This window comes from Felis catus, chromosome C2, assembly GCF_018350175.1.
Source record: "Felis catus isolate Fca126 chromosome C2, F.catus_Fca126_mat1.0, whole genome shotgun sequence".
NCBI classification, from domain to species: Eukaryota; Metazoa; Chordata; class Mammalia; order Carnivora; family Felidae; genus Felis; species Felis catus.
The window spans coordinates 126,388,941-126,402,698 of record NC_058376.1 but is presented as its reverse complement, the minus strand read 5'-3'; the positions used below and the strand labels follow the sequence as shown (position 1 = coordinate 126,402,698).

Here is a 13,758-nt window from a genome sequence, read left to right as displayed (position 1 = left end):
TAAAGAATTGTTGTTTTTATGAGAATGATTGGTTGAAGCTTTGGCAAGATTCAATAAGGGTGAAACTCTAAAATAAAAATTACGTAATGTTAGCATTGAAGACTAAGGTAAAATAATGAAAAATAATATGGATTCCGTACTAAGATTGCATGGCTGAGTCACGATGGACAGGATTTATATACCCACTTGAAAAAACTAAAAACCTGAGTAGGATATATAAAATAATGACTTTTAGATGTTGGCTATTAGGCAGAGCAGGACAGTAATCTTTGAGAGAGGGTAACAAATAAGGTAATTCAGAATGCACCAGATTGGTGCCTGCCAGGTAGCAGTGTTGGCAGAGGAACCAAGACAGAGCCTGGGTACATCCCTGAGTTGAGGAGAAAGAGTTGGGACACTAGAGTACAAAGTGGCTAGATTTTTACAAGGCATAGTATCAGAGGGGAGAGATGTACATAGACAGTAACCTCTGAAGATCTGCACAAAGACTGTTTCACCTCATCAGCTGAATACTAAAAAGCACACACACACACGAACGAACCACCTAAAGCTGGGGAAAGAATGGGGAGAGGAGATAGCACATGCAGAGCTGGGAGTATTTTGTGTCCCAATGAGCCAGAGCAGAAAAACCTTGTAATTCACAGGGCTAGAGTTCAGAGTAGAGTTCAGTTCAGAAAATGCTATTATCTTAGTATTGGGAGGAAATTAGTCTTAGACAAAATACTGCTCTGGTCCATATAACAAACCTTAAAAATTAAGGGTTACACATAATCATGTCTAAGAAAAAAGTAGATGAATATTTATAAAAACATTCAAACAGTTGTTATAACAAGTATGTATGTTTGAGGAGAGCATGGAAGAGATGAAAGAAACATTAAGAAAATGGCAGCAAAGAACAGTGTAACAGAATAGGTTAACAGCATTGGTTATCTCTACTAGTTGTAGCGATAAAACTTTTAAACGCAATCACAACAAAAAAATAAACTATAAAATATGTAAGAAAAGAATGACAGATTTCTTTCTAGTTGGAAACAAGGGAAACCAAAGAGAGTGGATCAATTCCTTTCAAGTGCTAAAAAAATCCCAAAATGTCAACCTAGAATTCCATAACAAGAGAGAATATCTTTTAAAAATGAATGTGAGGCAATAGGAGAGTGAAGTGGTTGGGAAATGTTTTCTCCCAAAAAAGAACTATGAAGAGAAAAACAATCATTTCAGCTTCGTGGAAATCAACCAAAAGAACTGAGAAGCATTTATTCAAAAAAGTTGTCAACCTTTGGGTTAAAACAGCAGAAACCTATGGCATTTTGGCATGGAACTATTTTTTTTTTCAATAATTCAAAAGGACAGGGAAAAAACAAGTCCCATTAAATGTAAAATGATTGAAATCCCTTAAAGTATGTTTAATAACCACAACAAAGTTAAATTAGAAATTAATAATAGAAATTAATGGAAGATCTCCAAATATTTAAAAATTAAACAAAAGACTTAATAACCCATGAGTCAAAGAAGAAATCTCAATACAGAAATAAGGAAATGATTTGTATGGAATAAAAATTAAAATATATCATTATCAAAAATCCTGCTATGTCACTAAAGCAGTGCTTTGTGGGAAATTTATAGCTTAAAAGGCTAGATAAGAAAGGAAGAGGGATATAAGATCAGTAACCTCAGTTTCTACCTTAAGAAACTAGAAAGAGATGAATAAATTAAAATGAAAGCAATCAGACAGAAAGGAAATAAGGAATAAAGCAAAAATCAGTGAAATAAAAAATACATAAATAATGTCAATGAAACCAAAAGTTCAATCTTTGAAAAGATCAGTAAAATGGATAAACCTTTAGCTAGACTAAGACAAAAAGGAAAGAAGATACAAAAACAAACAAAAATCAAATAGGCATCACTGCCAATCCTACAGAAATAAAAAGGATTCCAAGGAAATATCTATCAAAAGCCACACTATGCCATCAAATCTGCAACATACATAAAATGGACATATTGTCTGAAAGACAAAAATTACTATAATGAATCAATAAACAGAAAAACCAGAGGCACCTGGGTGGTTCAGTCGGCTGAGCCTCTGACTTTGGCTTAGGTCATGATCTCATAGTTTGTAAGTTTGAGCCCCACATCGGGCTCTGTGATGACAGCTTAGAGCCTGGAGCCTGCTTTGGATTCTGTGTCTCTCTCTTTCTCTGCCCTCCCCCACTCGCACTCTCTCAAAAATGAATAATGTTAAAAAAAAAAACAAACAAACAGGAAAAATGTGTAACAAGATATTTAATCAGTAAATGAAAATCATCATCCAAAAATACCAGCTAGGCTTAAAGCGCTTCACTGGTGAATTCTATCAAATTAATAAAAAAGAAATAATACTAATCTTTCATAAACTCTTTCAGAAAACAGAGCAGAAGGGAAGACTTCCCAGATATTCTATGAGGCCAGTTAGCAGATTAATGCCCCCCTATGAGAGGAGACACAAAAATCCTTAACAAAATATTAGCAAACTGAATCCAGCAGCATGTAAAAGGATTATGTATCAGGATGATGTAGAATTTTTACCAGAATGCAAAATTGGTCTAATACCTGGAAATCAATTCATATAATCAATATAATGTACTATCTTAACAGAATAAAGGAAAAAGTCTGTATTTTCATCTTAACTGAAACAGAAAAAAAATAAAATCAGTCAATCATGATAAAAACAACATATGAAATAAAGTTACAAGGGAATTTCCTCATCTGACTAAATGGTATCAATATAAAACTTAATAGCTACTGACATTAAAGGCTGTTTTCCCCTTAAGATTAGGAAAAAAGGAAAGCTGTCCTCTCTTACCACTTTTACCCAGTTTTGTAGTGAAGTTCTATAGCCAGTGCAATAAAGTTAAAAAAAAAAAAATTAAAGACACAGAAATAGAAAGTGTTTAGACTTAGAAAGTAGGAATTAAAACGGTCTTTATTCACATATGACATGACATGTTATGTAGAAAATCCTAAATAATCTACAAAAACAAACAAAATCTCAAGACTATAGAACAATGAAAGTATCTTGTAATTCTGAAGGAATAAAAAAAAAATCACCTGTATTTTTTATACATTAGTAAGGAAGAATCTAGAATAGAAATTAAGAGAACAATTTCATTTACAATAGAATAAAAAATGAAAACACTTAAACTAAATTTAATGAAAGAAGTAGTGTAAGATTTGTACTTGAAAAATCATGAAAAACAGCCAAGAGAAATTAAAGAATATCTAAACAAGTGGAGATAACAATCTATATTCATAGATTGGAAGATTCAAAATGTGAAAAATGCAATTCTCTCTGCATTGGTCTATACAGTCATATTCTCCATCAGAATTCCAGCAGGCTTTTATGTAAAAATTGACAAGCTGGGGGCACCTAGCTGGCTCAGTTGGTTAAGCATCTGACTCTTGGTTTTGGCTCAGGTCATGATCTCACAGTTCATGAGATCAAGCCCTGTGTTGGGATCTGTGCTGACAGCGTAGAGGCTGCTTGGATTCTCTCTCTTGCTCTCTTTTTGTCACACCCCTGCTTGCACTGTCTCTTTCTCTCTCTCTCTCTCTCTCAAAATGAAGAAATACAAATTTTTTAAAAATTGACATGTTGACTCTAAAATTTACATAGAAATACAAAAATCTATAATTGTCACAACAATTTTGAAAAAGAACAAAGTAGGAGGATTTAACACAACCTAATTTTTTAAAGGTACTCTAAAAAAAGACAAGTAAGCATGTTCTACTTATACATGGAATCTAAATAAGCCAAACTCAAAGAAATAGAGTAGAATGGTGGTTGCTGGAGGCTGGGGAATGACAGAAATGGAGATATGTTGGTCAAAGAGTACAAACTTCCAGTTATAAGATGAGTAAGTTCTAGAGATCTAATGTACAGCATTGTGACTATAGTTAACAAAGCTGTATTTATTACATACTTGGAAGTTGCTAAGAGAGTAAATCTTAAATGTAATCACCACCACACAAAGAAGGTGCTTACGTGAGACAACTGAGGTGTTAAGTAACCTTACTGTGGTAATCACTTCACATCATATATGTGAATCAAATCATCACATTGTACAACTTAAACTTACAGGTCCTACATCAATTATGTCTCAAAGCTTTAATCAATACAGATGGTATGGGTATAAGGACAGATTAGAAAAATCCATAAATTAATCTTTGCATTCATGTTCATTTAGTTTTCAAGAAAAGCTCCAAGGAGGGGTACCTGGCTGGTTTAGTCAGTAGAGTGTGGGACTCTTAACCTAATCTGGGGGGTCATGAGTTGGAGCCCCACATTGGTTGTACAGATTACTTAAAAAAAGAAAAAAAGCTCCAAGGCAATTCAATTGGAGGACGGTAGTATTTCACCAAATGGTGCTTGGACAAATGAATATCTATACGTAAAAAGTGGACTTATACCCTTATATCCAAAAAATACATAATAGTTAACTGTATATATATTTTAACTTATAAGATTAAGTTATTGAATTTCTAGAATAAAACACAGAAAAAAATTTGGGGTTAGGAAAAATGTTCACAGATATCAAAAGCATGTACACAGAAGAAAAGTGAGTAAATTACTTCATTCAAATGGAATACTTTTGCTCTTCAAAAGGTAAGGTATCATTAAGAAAATGAAAACAAAGCCACAGGCAAGAAAAAAAATTGCAAACCATTTATGTGATAAGAGACTTGAATCAAGAATACAAAAGTACTTCTACAAAAACCCTCTAATATTGGTTAGAATAAACCGACAGAAAATCAGTAAGGATAGAAATTACTTGAACAACACTAACAGATTTTGACCTAAAAACAAAAGCACAGTATGTAATTTTTCCTGAGTAAATAGAACATTTCTTAAGATAGACCATATTGTGGGTCATAAAACACAACTCAATAAATTTGAAAGCATTCAAATTACACAAAGTATGTTCTCTGACTACAATGGAATTAAATTAGAAATCAATAACAAAGTTCTCAGATGTTTGTAAACTAAATACTTTCTTCTTGTCAAGGAAACAAGTCAAAAAGGAAATTAGAAAGTATTTGAGCTGAATGAAAATGGAAACACAACATATCCAAATTTAGGGGATACAGCTAAAGCAATACTAAGAGAGATTTATAGCAGTAAACTCTACTGTTAGAAAACAGGCCTCAAATCAATTACCCCACTTTCCACCTTGTGAAGCTAAAAAGCAGAGTAAATGAAACCCAAAGTAAGCAGAAAAAGGAAATAAATAAAATTGCAGAAATCAATGTGATAGAAAATAGAAAAATAATAGAGTTCAATGTAACCAAAATCTTATTTTTTAAGAAAAATAAATACAATCGGTATGAGAGATGTGAAACCAATGATATTTTATGAACAACTTTATGCTGATAATTGCTGAATATAATTCAACAACGCAGATCAACGTATCATTTTCTTGATACTGAAAAGACTTATATCTATCTATTAAAGAAATTTAATTTGCAATTAAAGACATCCCTACAAAGAAAACACTCAGTCCCAATGGTATAATGCCTATGTGAAAAAAAAATATATTATTAAACTCTTCCAGATGATTAAAAAGGAGATAACACATTGCAACTCATTCAACAAAGCCAGCATTTCCACAGTACCAAAAGCAGTCAGAGATATTCAATAAAATTAAAAGTTAAGAGATACACATCTCTCTTGGGGAGCCTGGGTGGCTTAGTTGGTTGAGTGTCTAACTTTTGATTTTGGCTCAGATCAGATCCCAGGGTTGTGGGATCAAGCGCTGTGTCAGGCTCCGTGCTGAGCGTGGAGCCTACTTGGTATTCTCTCTCTCCTTCTGCCCCTATGTCCCTCCCCCTTGTTGATGCACATGCTCTCTTCTCTCTCTCAAATTTAAAAAGAAAAAAAATTTAAAAAAAGATCTATATAGATCTCTCTTGAACACAGAACTATAATTCTTAGGAAAATTTTAGCAAATTTATTTAGAAAAAAAAATTTATCACGGCTGTGGGTTTTAGCCAAAGAATTTAAGGCTAAGATTATAAAATCAACCAATTTAGTTCACATTAACAGTCTTAAAAAAGAAAAACCATATATACCAACCTCCACAGATGTAGAAAAGTATTTGACAAAATCCAAGATTCATTTCTAATAAAAAGTCTCAGAAAACTAGGAACAGAAGGGATATTTCCTCAATCTGATAAAAGGCATATGTGAAAAACTTATTAAAACTCATGAAACTTATGAACACTAATTAGGCTTAGTGAAAAAAGTCAGATGAAAACAACAACAAAAATCAGGAATACATACTGTATAATTCCATTCCTATGAAATCCTAAAAAGTGTAAACAGTTAGCAAACTGATAATTGATTGATTCTGGGGAGCAGGGGAAGACTGGAAGAAAGGGAGGTAGGGAGGAATTACAAAGTGGCAAGAGAAAATTTTTGAGGATGATGGATATATTCCATTATCTTGCTTTTGGTAGTTGTACAGGTGTATATATGTCAAAACTTAGGCACTTAACTGTGTCTGACACCAACTCTTTTTGGGTTCCTGGACCCAATTTGAATTTGGGGCATGGGTTTTTACCTGCACGCACACACACACCAACAATACCTACTGGTTTCTGAGAATTCAGCTCAATCCTGACACTATCTACCTGGACACAGCATCAGACTCTACAGGTTAAGAGCTCAGTCCTTCAAGATTGTCCTCTATCCTCCACTTCAAATGCCAAACATAAGCCCTAGGCTTTTTGTTACCTGTGCTTGTGACTCATGGGCTATTAGACTGGAGGTTCCAACCACATCCTCTTTATATTCTTTTAACATGCAAGAGCAGCTCATAAAACTCAGGGGAACAATTACGTTAACCAATTAACTAAAGGATATGATAAAGGATTTGAATCAATAGCCAGATGAAGATATACACGGGGCAAGGTATGGAGAAAGGGCACATAGCTTTCATGCCCATTCTAGGTGTGTTACTTTGTTTGTGTTCACCAAGCTCTCTGAACCAGTCCTTTGGATTTTTATGGAGGTTTCACTGAATATTCATGATTGACTAAGCCACTGCCATCAGCTGATTCAACCTTCAGTCCCCCAGCCCTCCAGTGGTTGGCAGGTATGACTAAAAGTTCCAAAGGACCAAATATATAGGTCTTATAAAAAATTATATAACATGTAATTTGTTTTACATTAATTATACCTTTATAAAGTTATAATAGAAAAAGACTACATGGCAAATATGTGGAAATTCTTGTTTTTTAAAAATTTTTTAATGTTTATTTTTGAGAGAAAGAGTGACAGAGCATGAGTGGAAGAGGGGCAGAGAAAGAGGGAGACAGAATTTGAAGCAGGCTCCAGGCTCTAAGCTGTCAGTTCAGAGCTCAATGCGGGGCTTGAACCTACGAATTGTGAGATCATGACCTGAGCCTAAGTCAGACACATAACGGACTGAGCCACCCAGGCGCCCCTGGAAATTCTGGCTTTTTAAAAAATTAACTTTTCCATAACTTACTACATGTGTAGTTTATGAACAAAAGAGAATATGAAATTATAATCAAATATTCCATACTGAAATTAAAGGCCTTGGTCCTATTTTTTTTTTTTTTTTGGTGAAATAAAGAGTTTTTCATATAAAAAAATAAAACAGGCAGAAGTAAAGCAATAACAGAGAAACTCAGGAATGAGGAGAGCTGGAAATGGTAAATTTGTGAGTAAATATAAATAATTTTGTTTTCTTATTCTTAAGTTTATTTAAAAGACAGGTGGCTTTTTTCCTTTTCTTTTTTTTTTTTTTAATCGATTGGTTTAGTTCCCCAAATCCCAAACATCTCCAACTTCAGGATGTGTGTCCCTATCAGGCTATACAGTCTCTCTCAGTATCTTTTTTTTTTTTCAACGTTTATTTATTTTTGGGACAGAGAGAAAGAGCATGAACGGGGGAGGGGTAGAGAGAGAGGGAGGCACAGAATCAGAAACAGGCTCCAGGCTCTGAGCCATCAGCCCAGAGCCCGACGTGGGGCTCGAACTCACGGACCGCGAGATCGTGACCTGGCTGAAGTCGGACGCTTAACCGACTGCACCACCCAGGCGCCCCGTCTCAGTATCTTTTCTTAATCAGCTATTAAACACATTTTCCCAGTGCGTTAAAGAAAAAAAAAAAAAGGTTTGTTTATTTTGAGACAGCATGAGAAGAGGCAGAGAGAGAGGGAGAGAGAATCCCAAGCAGGCTCTGTGCTATCAGCACAGAGCCTGACACAAGGCTCGATCTCATGAATCATGAGATCATGACTTGAGCAGAAATCAAGTCAGACACTTAACTGACTGAGCACCCCAGATACCCCTTCCCAGTGCATTATAATCTTCCAGGTTTCTTCTAAAAGTTCTATTATTCATTCAAGAAGTTAGCTGCGAATTTATTAAACTTGCCTAAATTTCCTAATACTACAGCAGATAGTCACAAATTACTAGATAACAGCAAGCTAACTTCTGGTGCTGTTCAGTAGTTCATCTTTTTTTATCCTTTTTACTTTTTGACCCCCTTCACCCATTTTCCCCATCCACCCATTGGCAACCACCAATCTGTTTTCTGTATCCATGAGTTTGTCGTTGTTTTTAGATTCCACATATAATCCACAGTATTTGTCCTTCTCTGCTTGAGTTATTTCACTCAGCATAATGTTCTTGAGGTCCATCCATGTTGTTGCAAATTACAAGATTTCATTATTTTTTAATGGCTCAAAATATTCCATTGCATATATAAAATTTCTTTATCCATTCATCAACCTATAGGTTGTTTTCATATCTTGGTTATTATAAATAATGCTGTAATTAACATGGGAGTGCATATCTTTTCAAGTTAGTGTTTTCTTTTTCTTTGTATAAATATCAAGAAGATTTAAAAAAAAGGTAGGGGGTGTGTGGGTGGCTCAGTGCGTTGAGCGACCAACCCTGGATTTCAGCTTAGGTCATGATCTCATGGTTTGTGGGATTAAGCCTCACATCAGGCTCCATGCTATGCATGGGTTTCTCTCTTTCCCTCTCTCTGCCCCTCTCCCACTCACGTGGCGTGTTCTCTCTCAAAATAAATAAACATTAAAAAAATTACCAAGAAGATCAAACGTCTTTTTCATACTCTGAATTAAAACAAGACGTTTAAGTTAAAATATCAAACTACATTTCTTTTTTTTTTTTTTAATGGATTTCCCTGTTTTAACTAACTTTTTTAATTAACTGGCCAATTAAAAGTCTCAAATGTATCTAAAAACAGTGTTTCTATTATCTGTGTCTATCTACCTAAACATACATCATGCCTAACTAAAAGAACGTAGCAAGTTAATGTAGATGATTCATTAATTCTCTGTGAAATATGCTGCTTAATAATGTAGTCAACAATTAAAAACTTCACAGAAAGACTAAACTGGCTTGCAATGAAGCATGACAAAAATACTTTGGTTCTACTTTCATGTGTATAGATGAAGGTAAAGAAGAGTTGTTGATTATTTACAGAGGTGCCCTTTTTTTGTCAACTTTTCTCCCATCTTCAAAGATGTATTTTTAAAACACTCCTGGTTAATTTGACTGTGAAACAAGATGAGTATCACAGGACAGGAAACAGGGCATTGAATTTTTTCAAATATCAAGATAATCACATCTTATTAAGGCCACATTAATTTAATGATATCCTATTAATAAATACTCCATCAGTATAAATCCAAATATACTGAATGCTTCTAACAATATATGATCTGAACTTAAAAGAGTATGGCAGTGTTACAATTTCTTCCACAATAGGGGTGCCTGGGTGGCTCAGTTGGTGCAGCATCTGACTCTTGGTTACGACTCAAGTCATGATCTCATGGTTTGTGGGTTTGAGCCGCACATTAGGCTCCATGCTGACAGTGCAGAGCCTGCTTTAGATTCACTCTCTCTCTGCCCCTTCCCCACTTGTGCTCTTTTTCTAATAAACTTAAAAACAAAAAACAATTTCTTCCACAACAGTAGTATGACATTTATTTAGCTTTTAGAGCCAAAGCTGTTTCCCAAAGAACAAAACAAATAGAGAGTTTCCTATTTTTATAATTACCTAGGACTACAAAAAAAGCAATAAATTATTTAAGTTAAAAACTAAGTGATTTTTAAAATTCCTTACCGGTATCTATGAACAAATATACCCTTAAAAATAGAATTCATCATATTTTCAATTTCATCCTGGTTTTCCTGTAGCTGAAATGAAAAAACAAAAAAAGTTAAACCCTGATCATCTTATTTGAAATGAACAGTTCCAGTTATTTTTAATTCCCAGTTATTCCTATTCTGAATAATAATCAATCCTTTTTTTCACTTATTGTGCATCACTTGTTTGAAATTACCAGTACTACTGCATTACTTCAAAAGCTTTACTAAACTGACTTCAGAACCTCTTTGTCTCTCTTTACACATACATATACACAGTAACTAACAAAAGTGTGATGTGGCTAAATGTGGCCAGATTCCAATATCCAACATACTACCTGCTTTGAGAAGAAGCCTCAATTTATTTCTTTCCTTCCTTCCTTCCTTCCTTCCTTCCTTCCTTCCTTCCTTCCTTCCTTCCTTCCTCCCTCCCTCCCTCCCTCCCTCCCTCCCTCCCTCCCTCTCTCTCTCTCTCTCTTTCTTTTTTTTTTTTTTAAGAAGTCTCAATTTCTATACCTCTTCCAACAAAGTCAGGCCCCTGGCTTGTTTTGCCTCTCTTGGTAACAGGCCATCCTTGATCATATTTGCCACTGTAAAAGAAACTTACTATTCGACCTAAAGTATCCAAATATTACTCTGCATCTGTTTAGCCCATAACTGAGACTAGGCCAAGTTCCCAATACAGAAGGCATAATTGAAGATAGAAGTAATCCTCGCCATTAGTCATAGAATGCAGCAACAAAATAAAATAGTCTAGTAATGATATAAAATTCAGGAAATACTACTGATCACAGTTAAAGTTTGAGCTTATTTACTGCTCAAGAGGAACAAAAGCACTTATACAAAATTACATTCCAAGTGATATTTCTTATTATAATCTCTTGTGTAGTAATACTCAGTGAAATAATTTGCTTTTATTACATATAAGAGTGTGAGAATAAAATTCCTTCAGACTTACTCTTTTGCTGTATGCTTTATTTCAGTTTTACTGAAATAATTTTTTTATTTTATGTTTTATTATATAAAAATTTAATTTATAAGAGGCATACAGTTTGGTTAATAGTACTTACTGACGCACAGTTCCAAAATTTACTTTCACAAAATTTCAAGTATTATATATGATTGTAACTGTGTTCCTCAGAAATTCATATGCTGAAGTCCTAATGCCCCAGTACCTCAAACCTTATTTGGAAATAGGATTGTGTCAGATGTAATTAGTTAAGATGGGGTCATTCTAGAGTAAGGTGGGCCCTGAATCCATTATTACTGGTGTCTTTATAGAAAGCAGAAATTTAGAGACAAACACACACACGTAAGTCATGGAGAAACTGGAGTCATCTTCAACTTGGAAGCCACTTAGTCTGTGTTGGTATCTGTTATAGCAGCCCCAGCTAGCACCCTAATACAGCATGGGTAATAATTTAAAATTAGTTTGCGTTTCGTGTTGCCTGTTATAACCCATTATTCATCAGTAATTTATTTGTAGCAATGTAATATTATTCTGTTTTCAAGTTAAAATACTGTATATTTAAAATCTGATTTCCTATTGGGCAAATAAAAATATTACCTACTAAAAACCCAGTTTAAAACACTTTCAAGGTATATATATATATATATATATATATATATATATATATATACACACATATATATACATATATACATATATATATACACATACATGAAAATTGCATGCATATGCATATATATGCACATATGCATATGCACATATATACATATGCATGTGTATATATACATATATATGCATATATACATATATATGTATATAACATATATATATATATATGTGTATATATATATATATATACACACACACACACATACATGAAAATTGCAGTGTAAAACTGAGACCAATCTTATTTATAGGAATGCCTTATTCATCAGCTAATAAGTAGTCTTTGGCTTCCTTCTAGAAGGGCAGCTTTGCTAGCACCCAGCTCTGACCATACTATTTATTATGCTTTCTGAATTCACAGCCTGATAATCTTTCTGAGTTACCTGACCCCTAGACTACCTTCTTTCAAACATAGGATTGTTTTATGATTCTCTTCAGCCATCAGACAGCACTCAGATAATCAATGGCTAAACATTCCAGTTTAATTTGAAACCTTGAGATCACACATCTGACTTAAATAAATATTTTAAAATACATACAACACACTTGCTCCCTCCCTCTGTCCCTCTGTCTCTCTCTCACACACACAGCCACACGCAGCCCCATCAAAAACAAACAAACAAAAAACAAAATCACACATACCTTAAGATAGTATGAAACTTACCTCTTTGCGTTTCTGAAGAAGTAACTCCAACCTTTCATTGGCTCTCTTCCCAATCATTTTATTTCTCTCAGCTTCATATTGTCTTTGTGTGTTATCCTGATGAATACTGAGGTTTAAGGCAACATTCACCAACGCAGTCATGAGCTTCATGGCTATGAAATAAAGGAAGATTACGGTTTTCACCTATTAATCAGATTTTCATCCGTAAGATAACAAATTTATAATGGAAATGGGTGAAGGAAACAAACTAGTCAGTTTCTATGTTTTTACAACTCCGGCATAACAAATTAAAAAAAGAAAACTTTATAGAAATAAAGTCACGATCTTAGGCTGCAACATAATTTTCTGTGCCTTAGTGTCTCTATAGCTTAGTTCACAACATTTTCCTCCTTAAAATCAGCTCCATCCTAATTAGCAGCAGGAAGAATTTAACACCCCCTCTTCCCGACCTTCAAACATGCATGTTAGGTTTTTCTCCTGCCCATGAGTTCTGTGTATACAATTGCATCTTTAATACCTTTAGACATTTCAAAGATGGCTTAGATATTTACAATCAATTCATGGCCCTTACCCACAAAGATGGTTTGTTCTCAGTGAATAGCCTAGCTCCCAAACCCTGAAATACAGATCCTACCAAACTCATTAATCAAAAATGTACCCCATGAACTTCTGATTGACCTATTTTCCTCACAGTGTTAATGTACTTTTAAATGTTCACTTGGATTTGCAAATCTTTAAATATTTTCAAACTTGTGTTTCAAGTCATCTGAAAAACAGGTATAACACAAACCTTAAACTTTTCTCTACTCATATTTATTTTCATTATTGATAGTGTAGAAAAATACTGACAAAGGACTAAGAATTTGTGCTGGTAAAAAAAAACTTCCTTTTTTTTTCTTTCTAGGTTATTTATTCATCTGCAAGTATGAACGAATGTGCAGTTTTAAAAAATGAACTGATCAATGTTTTGGAATACTGATCCACTTATCGGCAAACATCCATAACTATATAGGAGCATGCATGTCTCTTAAAACTTATGATTTCCCTTTAATTAAACACATCTATTATCTATACGCGCGCACGCGCGCGCGCACACACACACACACACACACACACACACATACTATATATATATATATATAATATATATAATGTTAACCTGAAACTCTGTCTGCTTTTTGGCAACTCCATGTTAATAGTGATTGCTGCCTTTAAGCTAAAATATAAGACAAGATGTAAACAAATATATTTAAGTTAGTGACTACTTAGAAATAC

At 34.1% G+C, this 13,758-nt stretch overlaps 1 protein-coding gene across 4 annotated transcripts in view; it reads right to left on the bottom strand.

The window, feature by feature from the left end:
- Positions 1–13,758, bottom strand: part of STAG1 (stromal antigen 1) — a 410,325-nt gene that overhangs the window by 132,279 nt on the left and 264,288 nt on the right. For all 4 annotated transcript variants that reach the window (XM_023260539.2, XM_045036401.1, XM_019810669.2 and 1 more), the window contains 2 exons: positions 12,484–12,635; positions 10,161–10,234 (listed from right to left, as the gene is read on the bottom strand). In XM_023260539.2, coding sequence (XP_023116307.1) covers positions 10,161–10,234; positions 12,484–12,635 — 226 coding nt within the window. The remainder of the gene's footprint in view (positions 1–10,160; positions 10,235–12,483; positions 12,636–13,758) is intronic.